We start from the raw sequence: 20,547 nt of genomic DNA on the forward strand, positions 1-20,547 counted from the left end.
TGGCTTTGGATTATCTGTTAGCTGATGGTTTTGAAGAATTTTCCTTTAGTTGTGATTATCTTGTAATCAGAAGAAAGGAGTGTGATGGAAATTCTTGCAGTAAGCATTCCACAGTGTATGACCTTTGGGTTACCTCACTCCCCTGAACCTCTGTGTTATTGGAGAAAGCTGTAAAAGTCATTATCAGAAGTTTAATGGTTAAGGCCATTTTTCAGGGTGATGCCTTTGGGAGGGTAGATGGTTGTTCCTAGGTAACCTTGTCACCTTTGAACCCGAGAAGGGTCTAGGGTCGTAAAACACAGACTCTTTGCAGTTGAGATAACACTGTCTTGTTCTGGTATAAATACTGTGTGTAAATAGCGTTCGGGGCTCTGTTTCACTGACTAACCTCAGTGTCAGGGTCTTCAAACGCTGAATGCCTTTGAATAAAACTTATAAAGACAAAGTCCGGATTTTCTCTTGTTATGAGTCAACTTCTACCCACTTTGATAAGAAAATTCCACAACAGGGAACAGCCTATTCGTTGGGGTTTTGAGTGATGAACCAGGCTGGGAGTTTTAAAGGCCTCAGGAATCTTTTGCAGGTGTTTAGAGTTAACTCGTTGATTCAGATGATTAGGTTCATAGCTCATTTAGAGACCCTTTTAATGATATGCTAATTTTGTGAGATAGGAATTTTGGGTTTTCATGAGCTGTCTGCCAAAATCATCCATATTAAGACAATAAAAGACCTGAAATATTTCAGTTAGTGTGCAATGAATCTAAAATATATGAATGTTAAATTTTCATCATGACATTATGGAAAATAATGAACTTTTTCACAATACGCTAATATTTTGAGAAGGACCTGTATGTTCTGGTGTCAGTCATCCAGTGTCATGAAATGATTTTAAGAGCCAGTCCAGCATGGAATAAACCAAGTCAATGAGGATGTAATAGCAAGTTATCACCGTACCAGTGTTTCTAATGAGGGTTAGGAACAGGTTTCCTTGGCTGGCTAACTTCCTCAGGGAGGACAGTCTCAGAACCCTAGCCTCCTGCAAGCTCTCTGGCAATCCAGAATCGTCCCTTGCCTTCCAAAACACCTTTAAGGATTTTAGAGTGCCAGTCTTTACAACTGAAATAGTGTGATTGTGCTGTAGTGCTACGATGGGTATGTGGGAGCCATCAATAATACCCACACAGTGTCAAAGCCCCACTGAACCCCTATTCATCAGGAAAATGGATTTGTTCTGGCACCAATAATGTCTCTGCAGCAATGTTCTGCAACCACTGCGCGTTTGTGAATCCAGGAACCATAACACCCCATCACTGGGAGTCCCTGTTAAATGCCCAGACCAACGGTCTGCTGCGATATGGTTGCATCAGGAGAGCCAACACAGCACAAATACAACAATATCTAATGAGGGCCTTCGCTTAATAGCTAAGATTAAATTGCGTATACATAGATTCTCTTTACTAATTAGGTATGTTAAGGATCAGAGGAAATTCAAAGTTTTTGGATTTTTATTTTTTATTTTATTGATAACCTTGCATAATTTTTTTCATTGTTGCTTTTCATGCTTGCCGGACATTTTTTTTTGCAACATCTTGCAGATAAAAAACCACAAGGAAGAAAAATTACCAAAAGGGCACCCACCTTGTCTGTAAAAATGTTCATATGAAATTATTAGTTTTCTGATTTCACTTGCAGTTTTTTTTTTTTTTTTGCAGTAAATGTCAGGTGACACAGAGATGGAAAACCACCGAGAGCAATCTGCACTTTATTTGTTCTCAGTAGTTGTTTTTTCCTTGGTTTTCCTGTCTCTCTTTAACCCTCGCACCACAAACTAACCCATGCTCGTGTTTTAAAAATGCTCTTGACATTTTTCCGCAGCACTGCTGTAACCTCGAAAAAGCGAAAGATCAAGAGAAGATAGAGCTATTATTTACTGATGTCCTTTTGAGTGATTTTACCACAGGGGGGAAAACATAAGTTACTGTTTTCATTTTATCTATCTACTTAAACCTTTTCAAAAGTTATCTAGGCCAATACAGGCAGGCAGCTCAAATTTAATATAACCATACACACACACAGAGTGTGCAAGATTATAAGTAAGGTTCTAGTCAGATGTTTACATATGTCGATCATGGCCATGCATGTCAAATAAGTGTGAGGCTATTAATGATGTATTTCAGCTGTTCTCTTTTTAGTGTGGAATGGTTAAATAGCAACAATGATTTAAAATCAGCAGATGGGTGTTTTGATTGGTGTGTTCTGGATCCTTGCTGTATCCCCAATTCCTCTTCATTCCACTTACTTTATTCAATGTACCAGTACCACTGGAGAATCAAACCCTCAACATGGCACTATCGCCCAACTGGTGTGTTCTCTCCCCACTCCTCTTGTCCCTCCACATAAATGACTGCACCTCAGCGGACCCGTCTGTGAAACTTCTAAAGTTTGCAGATGACACCACTGTCATTGGACTGATCCAGGACAGTAATGAGTCTGCATACAGACAGGAGGTGGATTGGCCGGTACACTGGTGTGGTCAGAACCACCTGGGACTTAACCTACTCAAGACTGTGGAGATGGTGGTGGACCTTCGGGGAACACCACCCCCATACACATGCCTCAGTATCGTTAACAACACTGTATTTGCTGCTGATCACTTCTGGTTCCTAGGAACCACCATTCTTCGAAACTTGAGATGGTCCTCGCATATAGACAATAGTTGGACGAAGGCACAGCAAAGACTGTACTTCCTGAGGCAACTCAAGAAGTACAACCTTCCACAGGAGCTGCTGGTCATCTTCTACACTGCCGTCATCCAGTCTGTCCTATCTTTGTCCATCTCCACAAAACAGGACAGAGTAGGTCTTTCTTGGCCAACATCCTCTAAGTCCATGTTGAAATAAACCTGGCTTGATGTGAACAATGGCACTTTTGTTCCAACAGTTTCAAACTCATGGCTAGCTTGAGCACCAATGACCCCCTAGGTTCTTCATACTAACATATTTTCTTTCATCTTACGGTGACAGTTTGAGTCAGATAGTTAAAACTTGGACCAATTTGGTGTTCTACCAAAACAATGATCCCCTAACACACATCAGAACTGATTTTGGAACGAATGAAGCAGGCTAAGTAAAGCCTTTGGAATGGTCCCAACCTAAGCCAATTGAAAGTGTGTTGAAAAGCTGGGTACATGCTAGGAAACTAACTTAAACTCATAAAAGAGCTCTAGCCAAATATCCAGCCAAAGTGAGGGCAGATGCTTGTTGACTGCTGCAAAAATATATATTTTGTTTTGTTGAGGATGAACTGGACTGCACTTATATCTGGACATTTATCCAGATTTATCCAGATATAAGTGAGATGTTTGTATATTTTTGAGCCTGTATGTGTAGTTTTGACCGTGTGTGGGATAGAGAACATCTGCAATAAATTAAAATGTGGAAGTTGTTTATTGTAAAACAGAAGATTAGGCCACTATCAGATGTGACACTTTTACTTTCCCTTTTTCTCACCTGGTCAATTCAGGCTGTCAGTTTCCAATTCTAGTCTGTGGAGTAATGTTTTGTTATACTCACATACAGCTCAGGCTTAAAATTGATAAAAGAGCTGCCAGAGTCTTTGTTTTTATTAACAGAGAAGAGTCTATGCCTCCTCCTTTTCTTCTAATAACTGTGTTGAAATCTAGATGTTAAAATGATAATGAAATAGTTCTCATTTTATAGCTCTGCTTATTGATAATTATTGTCACATGTTCAAATGAATGTGCTGTCATTGAATGATTATAGATTTAATTCCAGGACTGATTTAGAATATTGACATGGGTAAAATCACAATTCTCATAATTCGGTGCATCTTGAGGACTTTTATGTTAATTTTGGTGGAAATATCTCCATCCAAGGCATTACACACACAAGGGGATAACATCCATGTCCTAAAATGTGCCATATAGCAGGAAGTCTGGGGAACTTTAAAAGCTTGATACCTCTAACACACAGCAGATAAAAGGATAAGATGAGAAGAGAAAAGAAAAGAAAAGAAAAGAAAAGAAAAGAAAAGAAAAGATTAAAAAACACCAGAACATGTGAAATAATTGAATCTGCGGTCACCTCAAGATAAAAGCCTTCAAACTTATCCAGCCTGGTCAACTGTGCTAAAGTGACTGCGGAAATTCCTTTGCTGTGTTGTTGCCAACAGCAGCCCGTGTTTCCCTATTTCCGACACAGCTTCTCTGCTGCAATCAGAAGACTCTATTGTTTTTCCTCAAGCCTTCCTGAGAAGATTATTCTATGTGATTCCTAAAGAGGCTAGATTATTTTATTTATTGGGGAAAACTCCTTTCAACACAACCAGGGAAGTAACTTTTATTTCTCAACTATCATTCTGAGATTGGAATCCGAAACAGTCTTCTATCCAAAAATCTAAGTCTGTTGTACTGACACTTTTAGCTTACTCTGCTCCCTCAGACACAACCCCGGCTAGTCCTGGAGATGACGGCTTACAATCCTTCGGCAAAGAGAGAGACAAACAAAGATTGAACCGCTATCCTTGCCCCAAGTCTGAGGCCTGCAAGTCCAGAGCTGATGTTTCCATAGACATGAGGTGGAAATATTGTGTTGATCAGCTCATTTGGAACCAGAATGAGAAAGGATATAAAAAAATGAAAACTTCAAACTGGTGAAATGGTGAAATATATAAGATGGCACAGTTGGTGGCACTGTTGCCTTTCAGCAAGAAGGTCCTGGGATCTTTTTCTACATGGAATTTGCAGTTTCTCCCAGTGCATGCGTGGGTTCTTTCCAGATACTCCGGCTTCCTTACACAAAGCAAAAACAGAAATGTTAGGTCAAGCGATTACTCTAAATTGCCTTTAGGCATGAGTGTGTGCATACATGATTGTCCAGTGTGTCTCTGGGCTGCTTTTGATGGACTGGTGACCTGTCCAGGGACTATTCACCTAATGACCACTGGAGATAGGCACCAGACCTCCCCGTGACCCTGCAAGGACAAGCGGGTATAGACAATGGATGCATGGATGGTTTATTAAACAGTAGCATAATTTAATATGGAGATAACAATCCCTATAATAATCTATCCACCCTAGGAAAATACCAGTTAAAATGAAAAACTAAAAGGCCAAAATCAGTATGATGTTAACTACCAGGATGTAAACATTTCACTAAAACTGTAGATGTTTTATCAACAATCAGAACATTTTAAAATCATATATTAAAAGTTAAAGCAACCAAAAAAGATTTGTGTTAAAGGTAAAGATTTTTTATCCAACAAGATTTACAATAGGACATTTCTACCTTCAACATGTCAAACATTAGCCTAAATTAATTCTGTTACCATGATTCATAATTTTGAGTTGCTGTGGAAATATTTAACTGGTTATTTTTTTGTCCAGTAGTTACAAGCTGGCCATACATCTAATTATCACCATTACAACATGTGAGATTCACTGAAGTTCTGTGGCTGGAACAGACAGGAGCATTTAAATGTCCAGGAAACATACTAATAAAAAGAGCTACCAAATTCATTACCAATATAATAGCGGTCCATACTTTGTGTCTGTGAATGTTTGTTTGGCTCTTTCTTCAAACATTCAGGGGCTCAGAGAAATGATAAATGTTGCCAGACATGAAATTCATTTTGGGAACTCGGGTCAGCCAAAGGGAATGGATGACACAATGGTGGAAAATGATATTACCATTTCTTTAATTTCCTGTCAACTGCTTGTGGTAATGTGTGTTCTGTGTTATTCAAAAGGGAAACATTCTTTCTTTGGCAAAAATGCACTCAATGTTTTATTGTATCCAGTTTCCATCTTTGCACAATGGAATCTCCCATGCTCCTGTCTAGCGGGTGGATTTTAATAAAAGCTTGCAGATGGTGAAAGAAATCAGTACAGATTTCAAACCATTCAGGGGCTTTTTAAAACTCACATGTTCAGCTTTGGCATCACAATGATCAAGAAGAGGTGAATGTCTCTTTTAAGAATTCAGCGTTTTGAAAACATTTTTATTCAACTTCAATGGAAAGAGAAGACAATTCCTCCATCACAGATTGTTTTATACAAGGACATTGTGTCCTTATGATGTTTTAACAGATAATTCATATAAAAATTTAATATATTTTGATATTTAAATTCTTTATTTTAATTTAAAAAAAGTGCACCAACATGAGTTGATTTTAAGAAATATAAGAACAAAGCAATTCAGTTCTGTTACAACATAAAAATGAGTCGAGCCTTGAAGTTTAACATCTAAATTTTAACATTTGTCTCTCTCCACCCGTTTTCCTCTCTTCATTTGCTAATTCTTACATCTGTACCTCCATCTGGCCAGAAAAGAATAAATTAACCTGTGAGCGAATAATCATTTGTCATAAGAGTGAGTCGCTCAGCTCCGATGGAATTTACACAGATCCCAATGCAATAATTTGAATCTGAATAACGCAGGGCAGAATAATCAACAAGTAATGAGAAATAAAATTGGTCATCTGTTCACATCTTTCACTATCAGCTTCATCAACAGGCATGACTGCTCCCTTTCATTCCAAACAATCATCTTTAGAGGTCAGTCCCCCTTCTGTGCAGTTAATTTTGCCGAGAGACATGAATGTTTCAGTTCATACTGTATTGCTCATCACTCCTGAGACACAAAGGCCAAATAGCAGCCTTATGAATGTATTCGGGTCTTATTCTGCTGGATAAATGCAAATTTGACCTTGATTGGGCTTTTCATTTTCATTTTACAGAATATTCAGAGGTAAAAATCTATTTAGGTATAATCTGATTTAACTTAAAACGATCATTTATGAGTAATTTGGAGCAGTCTGGTTTCCTAAGGAAAGAAAATGTGCCAATTAGACTAAGAGACATCAATTCATTTAGGAATGTAACAAACTGAATGAGTGCTTAACAAAGCCATTTATAAATCGGTTTCAATTATGTTTTAACTCCTAATAAGTAGAGCTTTCACTGCAAGAGTCCTCTTTAAAAGTATTATTACACCTCTGATCCTTCTCAGGGTTAGAAACAAACCCACAACTATGAGCTGTAAGGTGACATGAAGCAAAGATGGCATCGGCACAGTTTGCAGGTGCGTAGAGGCACCAGATGATCTTCCAGTGTATGTCTAATTTCACTAATTTGTTGCGCAGCAGAATATGATGCAGACAATACGTGTTTGAGGATTGGCAACTTTTATTGTATTTAAAGCACTGAATGTATTTGGTAAGCCTGCATGAGGTCCACGACACAGACCACAGCTATATTGGTTCATGGTTTATTATAGAACAATGAACCGAAAAGGCCTAATACTTGTTTCGAGTTTCTTTGCATGAATTACGGCATCAATGCAGCATCGCATGGAGGTGATATGCCTGCAGCTCTGCTGAGGTGTTAAAGAAGCCTAGGTTGCTTTAATACCAACCTTCAGCTCATCTGCATTGTTGGCTCTGGTGTCTCTCATTTTCCTCTTGATGAAACTCCATAGATTCTCCTTGGGGATTAGGTCAGGAGATGTTGCTGGACAATCAAGCACTGCAATCATTAAAGCAGGTATTGGTACCTGTGGCAGTGTAGGCAGGTGCCAAATTCTGCTGGAAAGTCACATAAACCTTTCCATAAAGCTTGTCAGCAGGAGTGCTTTAAAATTTCCCAGTAGATGGCTGTGCAGATTTTAGACTTAATAAAACACAGAGGACCAACAGCAGCAGATGGCATGGCTCCCAAAATAATCCCTGACTGAAGAAACTTCACAAGGGACCTCAAGGAACTTGATTCTGTGCCTTAAACCTTTTTCCTCCAGACTGTGGGACTTTAATTTCCACATGCAATCCAAAATGTACTATTATGTGAAAAGAGGACTTTGGACCAATGAGCTACAGTCCCTCTTCTCCATTGTTCAGGTAAGAAGCTTCTGATGTTCTGGAGTGGCATGACACAAGGTATGTCACAGTTGTGGCAAATGTTCTGGGTACAAATGTGTTCGGTGGTTGTTGTAGGTCTGACACCAGCTGCATTTAACACACACTCTTAAAAAAGGCTTTACTTCATAATCTCTTAAGGTAAATGGTATACCCGTTGCCTGTACACCTTTTTCTACAACCCATCCACTCAACTTTCCATTAATATGCTTAACAGTCAGTGGCTTGTTCCCCTAGTGGAGGGTATCAGTAACTGCAAGATTGTTGTCAACTTCGTGTTCTACACAATTTTGTTGGTTATTTCCAAATAAAGACACTTTCATGGGTCTTTTGTCATATTTCTAATGTTCTAAGTTTCTAAGAAAGTGAATTCTAATTTCCCTAGCTGTAGGCCATAACTATCAGAATCATTGAAAATGGAAGCTTGAAATTCATTACTGATCAGAGACAATCAATCCATGAGTTTCACTTTTTTAATTGAATAACTAAATAAATTCATATTTCAATGATATTCCAATTTACTGAGACGCATCTGTAGAAGGTAGACTTCTTTTCAATGTTCTTGAAGTTGCATTTTCTTTAAGCAACAAAGATTGGCATTCATTACATGGAAAATAAATTATTAGAAATTATGCATTAAATGTGGAGCACCTCTAATGCCAAATGACAAGTTGAAATAATAACAAAACAGGCACATTACACAGCAGAATATTCTGTTTATTAATAATTTAATTAATCTGGTGGAAAAAGACAAGTTAACTTGAGCTTATTTGTGATGTGTTTTGGCAGTGATTAAGGTAAAATTGGAAGATAAATTAAAATCCATCATTAGTAAAAAAAAAAAAATACTGACAATGACATTGATGTTTCCTCAGTCAGACAGCAAAGGCGTACAACACACATGCCATCTTTACTGTCATCCCACTTTCCATTAGTGACACTGTACATGACACTTAGAAATGATTTTTCCTTTTATATGTTCTTCATAACAGAACAACTGCACATGGCTGGAAGTGCACAATATTACCATGGGCATCGGAGCTAAACGACTTTCTGCATCAAAGCAAATACTAAAAAGAGAGTGTGGAACAGCTACTGGGGGCAATAATAAGAAAAAATGCTCTTGAGGAATCTCACTGATTCTTGCATAGGTTTTCATTTCACTGATTAAGTTCTGCTACTGTGTTAGGTTTGCAGGGCACAGACGCACATCGCAGTCTTTAATATGCTTGCATTTGTGCCTGGAGCAGCAAGCCTCACTGATGTCTCAACACTGCCATCTTTTGATAACAGCCACTAAGTAAACCTCTTTATGTTCAAACAGCTCACTGATCAGAGAGACAGTCAAGCACTTCAGTCATCTCTTAAATAAAGGACAACAAATATCACTTTACAGGCTTCTTGTACATTCTAGCAAGGAAATATCTCTCAGCTGAATCCTTTCTGCTGGCGTCTGGTTTTATGCTCCGAACACTGTGGAACACAGATGAGAGTTTCTCCTGGAGCTGATGAGAAAGAACTCCATCCCAGTATTTGCAGAGCAGAGAGCCTCGAGGCAGCAGAATCATCTCAGCCAAGTCTATCAGAGACAAACACATGGTGATCAGTCTCTCGTGGTCCATGTCTCTGAAGCCGCTGGCGTTGGGCGCCATGTCGCTCAGGATGACGTGAGCCTGACCCTGGGGGAGCAGCTCCAGCAGCTTGGCGTGCGTGGCGGTGTGGGTGACATCGTGACTAGAGAGGAAGTGGGCACCGTCCAGTGGTGGTATGTTGAGCAGATCAATGCCAATAACTGTTCCACGTGGCAAGCCTTGATCGAAAACAACAGGAAACAGTTTACTTCCCCTCCAAATGTCTGATCTAGCATAAACACCAGCCTGTGGCAAACTGAGCGATAACAAAATAACTCAAAAAGCAAAGCCATTTTAGAAAATTGTGGCACTGCTCCTAATCCTTAATGCCCCTTAGTTGTCTTTAATCTCTTTGATTCTTAAATATTTTCCAAAATTAACTTGATATTACTATAAAAACTGATAGTGTTTTTGCAAGCTATGCATATTTCAGCTAACTAAAGTGTGACAAATTAACTTACATTTCCTGTTTCCAAACCAAAGATATTTAATAATTAATGAGAGCCAAACTCATTATCTAGACTTTTAAACTTTCTAAGCTTTGTAATCCCTCACACTCAATAACATATATGCGGTTATTTATTTATTTTTTGTCAAAGTGACATGTTTGATGGGTGATAATGTAGCACAGACTCTTCGTATCGATCTTCATTTACAGCAGCATAAGTAGACAGCAAGAAATTAAACGTGACAAGGTTAACTGAGGAGACTGACTGATTTCTGAAACTACACTGTGATAAAACAAATACATGTTTTTTCAGGACTATGTAGTGGAACATTATTCTCAAAAGGACCTCAGATTTAGTCACTGACTAATTTGTTTTTATTACAAAATCTTTTAGACTTACAATTGAACTGACCATGCTTTTACGCACCAATAAGTTCTGATCTTGTTTAATGTCGGATCTGCCGGTTTCAGTCCCGACTAATTAAGGAGTTTTCAGTTTTAAGGACTGTCGCACAAAAGAGAAGAGCCTTTGTGCATCATAGCAAACCTTTAAGGTAACTTTATTAGAACTTTTATCAGATCTTTTTTTTTATGCAATTCAAGTCTATCAGATTCAAAAGTAACTGAAGTTCTTAGTTTTGATTGAATTATTAAATAGGGAAAAAAGAAAAATCTAATTTTTCTGGATTTAACCTGCTGATCTGACCACAACAAATCGGCTGATTCCGATTTCTGGCCAACTGATTAGTGAATCTCTTTTTAAACCCAATTCTTAGGACAATACCCTGAATTGAAAATGTATTACCTGTTGTAACTGATAAATGTCATTATCCTTACAAAATTCCACACAGACCTAATACGAATCGCCAAGAATTGCTTTATTTTAGGATTTGTGAAGATTCTTGGAAAATTTTTTCACATTTTCTCATTCAATGTGTGACGCTCTAAGATTCAGTTACCACATAAAGATAATCATCAGGTTCTGCTTGATTCGCACAAATATTGTCAAGAATTCAGTACGGCTAACAAGAATCTATTAGAAATGCTGCACGAATGTTAGGAATTAGTTAAACATCTGCTGAATGCATCTAAGTATCAGGTACAACTAAATTTGAACCGGCAATGTATTTTTTTTAAAGACTACATGCTGTGTGTAGCCTACTGTATTTCAACAGAATGGTTTGGAATAAGGAGATTATTTACCAGTAATAACCTAAACTATCTGCAGTTATCTGGAAAAAAAAAACACTCCAATCTTCTAAGCAGGCAAAAAGCATGACAAAACATTTAATCAATTTAGAGTTTGTAACATGTTTATTCTAATGTGTACTGTGACGCTTAAATTAGTTACCTTACTGCTCCTTGTTGGATTTACATGCAGTGCTACAACGATGCATCACGTAATACACAGCCAAGAATGCCAGCGGCTCATATAACGACACAAAATTAGAAAGATAATTCAAATAATCAATTAAATCTATCAAATTGTTAGTTTAAAAATATTTATTTTAGATGAAAGTTGGCATACTTAGAGTCTGAATTACATTTTTAAAGATCAAATATATATGCATGTATGGATTTGATTAAAAAAAAAAAACGTCTGATGAATTAAACATTATACTGAGTTTTGAATCCATGTGACTGAAACCTGCCATGTCTACTTGTCCCAGCAGAGTTGACCCTTTCCACAGCCACCTGGCTCCAGGCTCCAGGCGCAGCACCGCAGTCCACCACACTGTATCCGGGCTGTAAAAGCCTGAACTTGTCGTCTATTTCCAGGAGTTTGAAGGCGCTTCTGCACCGAAAGTTCTGAGCGTGTGAAGCTTTGACATACGGGTCTTTAAGCTGCCTCAGAACCCAGCGCTGCTCTGCTGCAGTTTTCCCCTTCAGCTTCTTCATCACACTCAGCGAGCAATGAATACATCTCCTCCAAACAGAGAAGCCCCACATTTGGTTTATTCAGGTTCCAGTTTTCCTTATTATTAACTGCGCTTGCGTGAAACAGAATTCTCAATGTGTACTACCTATTTAGGTCCCCTATATTTTGAAACAAATTGAACAAATAGTAGTTCCTATGTGGGAGCAAAGATGGCTTCCGTTTATAAATCATACATATCTATTTTTCACATTTTATTTGTGTCAATTTGTTAACAAAGAGCTTAATGTAAATGGTGAATGTCTGCATATTGTTACTCGTATCTTCAAAAATTTTACTTTTCAGAAAAAAATTTAAATATGTAAATAAATAAACGCCTTAAATGTAAACCCACGCTGTTTGGTCAAAGTCCCATGCTTGTTAGGATACTTTTCCTTGAATATTTATTAGACGAGCAACAGGGGGATATGAGGGTAATCAATACACTTCTCACAATAAAACAAAAAGGGCAAAATAAAATGAAATACTGTTTGCCTAACAGTAATATGTGAAATTATTTGAGTTATTAATCTTTAGTAATCATTTTCTCATATAGTTACATTTTTCTAGTGATATCATAAGGGGCAGGTTATCACTGCAGTAACAAATAAGTCACAAGGGTCTGGTTTATGTTGTACTAAATAATCTAACATTAGCCTTAGTGAATATTCTAGGTAATAAACTGTGCCAAAGTTTCACAATCATTTTTAAAAGAGAAATCTAAAGTGCTTTACTACAATGAATATCTGATATCCTTTTTGGAATTGTATTGATGATAAATATGTCATCAAGCTTTGTACACGTCTTAAACATTAAACAGCCATTTTGAATTTTATGTATTATTCTATTATTCAAATCTATTTTAATATGTACAAATAGCAACGTGTGAACTTGTGAGGACTCTGAACTGCTTAGCAGTTTTTGGCAGCAAAGTTTCTGAGTTAATAAAAAAGGGACAAAAAATTGAGGGTTTACCTTCTTTATTTTTGTAGTCGGACATTTTTTAAAGTAACACTTGCATCAGATCTCACTACTAAAGGATAGTCCTCGTGCGTTGAGTGTGCTTTTAGTCGGACCGATGCTTCTGTTTACAAATCTTGTCATCATGTGACGTCATCTACACGCTCCACGCGGGAGTCTCGGTTCAGTGTGAAGTGTGCTGTTTTCTTTTAGAAAGGTATCCGTTTGATCTGACCTTGTTCCGCAATATTTAATGACGACACCGCTCTGCAGAACAAACAATAATGTGACCGACATGACTGCCAACACTGTTGTTTGTTGCTCATTGTTTACTGTGTGTTTTGCCACTCTATAAGCTTTTTTCCTTCTTCTCAGTGAGGTGAGATGTTGAGCTCCAAGCTTCTCACTCTGGTGCTGGTGGTCCAGCCGGGTAGAGTGCTTCTGGGCATGAAGAAGAGGGGCTTTGGGGCTGGAAAATGGAACGGATTCGGGGGCAAAGTTCAACCTGGAGAAACCATCGAGGATGCAGCTAAAAGGTATGTCAGAGTCATGTATTTAATTTAAGCCTAATGTTGTGGTTCCTGTTAAAGTGTAAGTAAAAAGTATATTGAGAAGATCTAGTGATTATTTTAGGTGGACTTTATTAAATTGAGGAGAAGACAGCTAAATTAAAATTTTGTCTAAAATTTATTTTATTACACAATATCAATCCCAAAAGTGAAGCTTGTATACAGATTTATTAAACGTAGAGCGATTTGTTTCAGGTGTTTATTTCTGTTCATTTCATCCATTTTGTCTAATTTACAGCTAACAAAAACTCAAAACTCTGCTTTTAGAACATTTTTATACTACATAAGATGAACAAAAAGAAGGATTATTAATCCTAAAACGTGTGCCCATGCACTGTGCAGTATATGCACTCAGTGCAGCGTGGCCTGCAGGCTCTGTGGCTCTACTGAGATGTTAAGGAAGTCCAGGCTGCTTTAATTGTGGCCTTCTGGTTGTCTGTATTGTTGGGTCGGTGTGTCATGTTGCCCTTGACAATACTGTTCCAACCAGTTTGCTGGCAGATCAACAGCAGTAATACTGTGTTCATTAAACCAGGTATTGTTACTTTTGTCAGTGTGGACAGGTACAAATCCCGATGAAAAAATAAAATAATTGAAACAACATCAGCAGATGACATGGCTCAACAACTCAGTGGCCCTTTTCAGATCACAGGAGCGCAACAAACATGCAACCACCACCCCCACCCCTACTCCCCCATTACAGACCACTTTGTCCTTTTACATCATTAAAGTGAATCCACAAAGATTACGGGGCTTGTGAGCTTTCAGATCAGGCAAGGGTTGCGGAACCAAAAAATAATGAAAATGAAAAAGTATAAAAACCAAAAACATGCTGTTACAAAACATAATCTCACTTTACTTAATCTATTTAGCACCAAATCAAAAGAAACGTCTTATTAGGTCCCTTTGCTTAAAAGGTCCCATTTAAATCCAGGGATATTCAATGAGTTCAGCAACAAGTCATCAGCAGATATTGATTCCAAATTGCTTTCAATTTTGGCTGAGATTAAGTATCCTATTCCAAGCAAGCATAAAGCCACAGTGAAGAGGAACAACTCCCTTTAAACAGGAAATCTCCACCAGAACCAGCCCCAGGGTGGACGGCCATCTACAGCTTCCTGATGAGGTTAAGAGTAAAAGACACCGACTTTCAAATTTTAAAAGGTGGAGACATGATTTAGGTCTATTTTGCATTTTGGGATCACGCTTGGTGTATATTTACACTTTAAAGCAAAGGCAGTGAGAGCATGGTGTTGAGAGTAACAGAAAAAAAATAGAAAATCTTGGCAGAAGTTCTTGGTTTGTAAATGTTTTATAAGGTTATATTAAAGGAATTTATATTTTAGTGTGGACAATATCTGATTATTCCATATGCGAAGGAAGAAAAGCCCTGAAGGCATTTAGACCCTGCAAAGCTGTTTCCAAACAAACAAAGAGACTGTGTGTAGAGGTGTTTAATAGTTATTTATAATATGCAAATATATTTCACTTCTTCTATATTGCTGAGCATATGGTCTCAGTGCTTTTGAAATGCAAAATTTTTGTTTTCTTGTTGCATTTAAATAAGTTGTTTTGACACAGCTGCTCCTAAAACTTGAAAAAGTTGGATTTGAGAACTGCCTCTGGAATCGAGCTGTGCACATTCAAGTAACAGTGGTAGTGGTAGTCATTAAAAGAGAAGTAGCACATGTTAAAACACATTGGATGTCATTTATCAGAATGGGTGTGTAGTAATTTTGCTCTCATTTTGTGTTTTTTTTTTTTTACCATTTGGACGTAAACATAGGCTGCACTCAGGTCCTACACCACCAGGTTTTAGATTGTCAATATCAGTGTAGAGTTAAGGGGCAGCACAGAAAATCAAGCAATTAAGATAAACCTGTCATCCAATGCATGTCATTGCCATAGCAGTGCAGAGGCACTCTGCAGTTTTGGACACTGGGATGTGTCTTGGGATATCCGAGCTGCAGGCAGTCAGGGTATGTGGGGTGCTACGTTGGCGGTACTGGAGGGGAAATGGGTTTGCCTTTACTCAACTGGATGAACTTTTCTGTACATGCTTGAGAACGTATCTCACATCATTTTGGCCTGTGCAGCTCTGCACAATATTGCGCTGGACAGGTGACCTTAATTTGGTGCTCTGCAGCCTTATTAACTGATATGTCAAAGCCCTGTCTACCATGTCTCAAATGTGACTCATAAATAATGTAGCAGGATATTACATAACATCTGCAATGACTTTATCCTTGTTAGGAACTCAGTTTCAGATTTTCTTTTGTGTTTAGGAGTGTTAATCCTCTGTTGTGATGTCATCTTTTTCAAATATCAGAGTAAAATTTCTTTTTTCTGCTCCTCTGTTCCACAGAGGTACAGAGTAACAGAGGGCTGGCATGTTCCTCTATTCCACAGAGGAACATGCTACCTCTCTTCTGCTTATTTATTACACACAAATCTACACTAGTTCTTAATAAAAAAGGGGTCATTGTGAGTAAAGGTCCTGGTTGGTTGGGTTGACTTCTTCAACTGGTGCAAATCAGGGCATCCAGATAAAGTGTGTCACATAAAACTATGATAATGGAGTTACAGACTTTTCTGAATTCCTTGTTCAGCCTCTTAGGTTTTATCCACTGCTTTCCCCTGCATCCTATCGGTTTTGTAGAAATCCGCTAATGTGTTATACTAAAACTTTAAGCAGTTTTAGTGTTTGTATGAAGTGCAATACGATCAATAATTCCATATTTCTTCTTTTAGAGAGCTTCAGGAAGAAAGTGGCCTCACAGTGGACGTGCTGGACAAAATTGGAAATATCAAATTTGAATTTGTTGGAGAAACACAGCTGCTTGATGTCCACATCTTCAGAGCTGATAGTTATAAAGGTGAACCAACGGAATCTGATGGTAAGACTTTCTATAAGTATTTGATTCCTTAAAAAAAGTAGAAGTGCTCCAAAAAAAAAACAGGGGAAATAACCTTTTTGAACAGCGTTCCAAGTAACAGATTTAAGAAAAACCTTGTTAAACCACAAAGGTTCCCTTTTTGGTTTTGGTTCCTCTTAAACCTGACTTTCTTTAGTGTTATAATAAATCATCTCAATCACAATTACAGTTTCTAGGTGTCTGTAAAGTAAATAGGCCTGGTGAGATGACAAAATGTTTTTTTATTCACTGTGTCTGAAGTTTATAATGATGTATGTGCTAAGATGAATCTCAGGCCTTTATGACCCTTCAAAGTTTAAAATAGGCACAGAAAATGAGTGCAGAGCAGTGTTATTTAAAGCTTAGTGTCGTGTAGACTCCATGCAGGCTCATCCCTAGAGTTAAGTGTCAGTTTAATGCATGTATGATTCATATGTGAAATGAAATGGTTCGCAAAGTGGGGTTGGTTTGAAAACTACTCAAAAAGCAAACATGTTGAAGAATATTGAGGAAGATATTGTTCAAGGGGACTTACCTATAAAACCATTTGTCATAATGGAACCTCACTCTGCACAACCAAGAACAGTGGTTGAAATAAAGATGTGTGCCGCAGAGAAAAAAAACAGGCTTAAAAACGTGCCAGTACACCTTTAAAAGCAAAGGGGATGAATTCAAGGAGCTCTGGATGCTTTCTAAGAAATAAGTCAATGTCGGCTGCGTGAAGACCAAACAAAGATACACAGAGAAGCACAAGTCGTGATGTAGTCAGACATTAAGGAAAAAGTCTGGAGGGTAACTGAAGTCAGAGATGAGACACTGAAGGGATTTGATTCATTCCCTGTTAGTTGTTTTGATGATTGAGACAACTCAGTCGTTGCAAAATTAAAGTTAACTATGTACACCCCATGTTTCAACAGCTTGTAGAATCTACCTCAGCAGCTATATCTTGAAGTGATTTTTGTAATGATCTAGTTTCTTACATTGTTATGGAAGAATTATTGCCCACTTTTCCTTATGGGACCTAATTAAGTTTGTTGAGCATGCGTTTATGCATTGATCCTACCAAAGCATTTAAATCTGGTTGAGGTCTGGGCTTTAACTGGGTCATTGCACCACCTTGATTCTTTTCTTTGTTCAGCCATTCTGTTTTTGCTTTGCTACTGTGTCTTTGTGGTCAATGTCTCGGTGCGTGGCTCAGTTCCGGAGAAGCTGGATCTGTCAGCCTCAAATTTGACTCTAGAAGACTTTAATGGACAGAGGAGGTTATGGTCTACTCAATGACTGCAAGACGCCAGGCCCGAATCACATCCCCTACACCACCACGCTTGCCAGTTTGTATGAGATGCTGATATGCTGTTTATTTTATTTTTGGTTTTGGCCAAACCAGACATGCCCAACCTACTTTGATCATCAACTTTTCAAAGAACATTGATCCAAAAATCTTATGGTTCATTTAGATGCAACTTTTCAAACATAAGTCATCTTGACAAATATTTTTCTAAAAGACAGAGAGAAGGCTTTCTCCTGGTAACCCTTCCAAACAAACCACATTTGTTCATTCTCTTTCTAACCATACAGTCACATATTTTAACATGAAACATGCAAATTGAAGCTTTTGGATTGTAAAATTTATCTTTTGGGGATTATTGAAGTTTCTTTAAGCATTGCCCTGTCTGACCTGGGGGTATATTTGCTGAGATGCTGGCTGTATTTAATGCTTTTCACTGAATAATACTTCTCACTGTTTAAGATTGATGAACAGCAACAGCTGTCTCACAACGGCCATTGCTGTCGTCTTTACTTCTTGGCATTGTGTTAACCCACATCGATGTCCTTCTGACCAGCAAACTACCAAAACTCTTGCTTTCATAGATGTCCCACTTGATTATCAGTTATTTAAATTGATTAGCAGTACTAAGTACGTATGACCGTATCTTGGATTATTATCTCATCAAGATGGCCGTTTACAGACAGAAAATTAGCTAGTATCTTTGCACTGTTCCGTTTTCTTTTTTTAACTCTTTCATAATTTATTTATTGTGTTTTATAGAAATGAGGCCTAAGTGGTTTGACTGCAACAAAATCCCTTTCAGCCAGATGTGGGCCGATGATATCCTGTGGTTCCCTTTGATGCTACAGAAGAAGAAATTCGTGGGATACTTCAAGTTCCAGGGTCACGACGTGATTCTCAGCCACACACTGGAGGAGGTGCAGGAGCTGTGATGTGAAACAACCTTGTGGCTATTATTTACGTCTGGGACCAAAAAAAAACATTAGGTGTACTGGAGATAACTGTTCACGGTTCTTTTAGCCGAAGGTACGAGAGGTTCCTTTGGACCTAAAGAGAGATACGAAGAGAAGCATTTACATACTCTACAACTGTAACACCAGTAGAATTAAACCCTTTTTTCTGCAAATTATGTGATGTGATGTTTACTTGAGAATTAATGCCAATTGAATCAAAGCAGCTGCATGTTGGAAGTAATTTTAGTTTGAAAATAATTTAACAAAATGTCTTCAGCAGAATACTTTCAATATGTAGAGTTATAGGTTCACTGGGTTTTATATGGTCAGTAGTTAAACTTGGTCCTTACCAAAATAATGTTTCATGCAGCATGTAGAATACCAGCTTGTTCTCCAAAAACAAAAACCAATTATATATATATATATATATATATATATATATATATATATACATACAGGGGTTGGACAATGAAACTGAAACACCTGTCATTTTAGTGTGGGAGGTTTCATGGCTAAATTGGACCAGCCTGGTAGCCAGTCTTCATTGATTGCACATTGCACCAGTAAGAGCAGAGTGTGAAGGTTCAATTAGCAGGGTAAGAGCACAGTTTTGCTCCAAATATTGAAATGCACACAACATTATGGGAGACATACCAGAGTTCAAAAGAGGACAAATTGTTGGTGCACGTCTTGCTGGGACAGCAAGTCTTTGTGATGTATCAAGAACCATGCTATCCAGGGTAATGTCAGCATACCACCAAGAAGGACGAACCACATCCAACAGGATTAACTGTGGACGCAAGAGGAAGCTGTCTGAAAGGGATGTCCGTGTGCTAACCCGGATTGTATCCAAAAAACATAAAACCACGGCTGCCCAAATCACGGCAGAATTAAATGTGCACCCCAACTCTCCTGTTTACACCAGAACTGTCCGTAGGGAGCTCCACAGGGTCAATATACACGGCCGGGCTGCAATAGCCGAACCTTTGGTCACTCATGCCAATGCCAAATGTCGGTTTCAATGGTGCAAGGAGCGCCAATCTTGGGCTGTGGACAATGTGAAACATGTATTGTTCTCTGATAAGTCCACCTTTACTGTTTTCCCCACATCCGGGAGAGTTACGGTGTGGAGAAGTCCCAAAGAAGGATATCACCCAGACTGTTGCATGCCCAGAGTGAAGCATGGGGGTGGATCAGTGATGGTTTGGGCTGCCATATCATGGCATTCCCTTGGCCCAATACTTGTGCTAGATGGGCGTGTCACTGCCAAGGACTACCGAACCATTCTTGAGGACAATGTGCATCCAATGGTTCAAACATTGTATCCTGAAGGCGGTGCCATGTATCAAGATGACAATGCACCAATACACACAGCAAGACTGGTGAAAGATTGGTTTGATGAACATGAAAGTGAAGTTGAACATCTCCCATGGCCTGCACAGTCACCAGATCTAAATATTATTTAGCCACTTTGGGGTGTTTTGGAGGAGCGAGTCAGGAAACGTTTTCCTCCACCAGTATCACGTAGTGACCTGGCCACTATCCTGCAAGAAGAATGGCTTAAAATCCCTCTGACCACTGTGCAGGACTTGTATATGTCATTCCCAAGATGAATTGACGCTGTATTGGACGCAAAAGGAGGCCCTACACCATACTAATAAATTATAGTGGTCTAAAACCAGGTGTTTCAGTTTCATTGTCCAACCCCTGTATATACACACACATACATAAATATTTTCATACCCCTGGCAGATATAGGTTTAAAATACTTTTCATTCAGATCTCAGTGCTGCATTTGACACAGTCGACCATAATATTCTCTTAGAAAGGCTGGAATATGCTGTAGGGATCAGGGGAACAGCGCTAGGCTCGATTAAATCTTATCTGTCTGACAGATTCCAGTTTGTTCATGTAAATGATAAATCATCTTTAAACT

General features: G+C 38.4%; 2 protein-coding genes across 4 annotated transcripts; one reads left to right on the forward strand and one right to left on the reverse strand.

The window, feature by feature from the left end:
* Positions 1-8,625: 8,625 nt before the first annotated feature.
* Positions 8,626-12,035, reverse strand: LOC124862455 (rRNA methyltransferase 2, mitochondrial-like). Of its 2 annotated transcripts, XM_047356373.1 has the most exons (3): positions 11,661-12,035; positions 9,608-9,739; positions 8,626-9,508 (listed from the first exon to the last, which is right to left on the reverse strand). In XM_047356373.1, the coding sequence occupies exons 1-3, from the start codon at positions 11,956-11,958 to the stop codon at positions 9,315-9,317; spliced, it is 624 nt and encodes a 207-aa protein (XP_047212329.1). In that variant the 5' UTR covers positions 11,959-12,035; the 3' UTR covers positions 8,626-9,314. The 2 variants fall into 2 exon arrangements, with proteins under 2 accessions (XP_047212329.1, XP_047212328.1); XM_047356372.1 differs by having other exon boundaries at positions 8,626-9,739; positions 11,661-12,032.
* Positions 12,036-12,950: 915 nt separating this feature from the next.
* Positions 12,951-18,787, forward strand: nudt1 (nudix (nucleoside diphosphate linked moiety X)-type motif 1). Of its 2 annotated transcripts, none has more exons than XM_047357603.1 (4): positions 12,951-13,100; positions 13,259-13,419; positions 16,204-16,349; positions 18,418-18,787. In XM_047357603.1, the coding sequence occupies exons 2-4, from the start codon at positions 13,268-13,270 to the stop codon at positions 18,588-18,590; spliced, it is 471 nt and encodes a 156-aa protein (XP_047213559.1). In that variant the 5' UTR covers positions 12,951-13,100; positions 13,259-13,267; the 3' UTR covers positions 18,591-18,787. The 2 variants fall into 2 exon arrangements, with proteins under 2 accessions (XP_047213559.1, XP_047213560.1); XM_047357604.1 differs by lacking the exon at positions 12,951-13,100 and adding an exon at positions 13,146-13,169.
* Positions 18,788-20,547: the final 1,760 nt, after the last annotated feature.

The sequence above is a fragment of the Girardinichthys multiradiatus genome, chromosome X (genome assembly GCF_021462225.1).
Source record: "Girardinichthys multiradiatus isolate DD_20200921_A chromosome X, DD_fGirMul_XY1, whole genome shotgun sequence".
In the NCBI taxonomy this organism is placed as follows: domain Eukaryota; kingdom Metazoa; phylum Chordata; class Actinopteri; order Cyprinodontiformes; family Goodeidae; genus Girardinichthys; species Girardinichthys multiradiatus.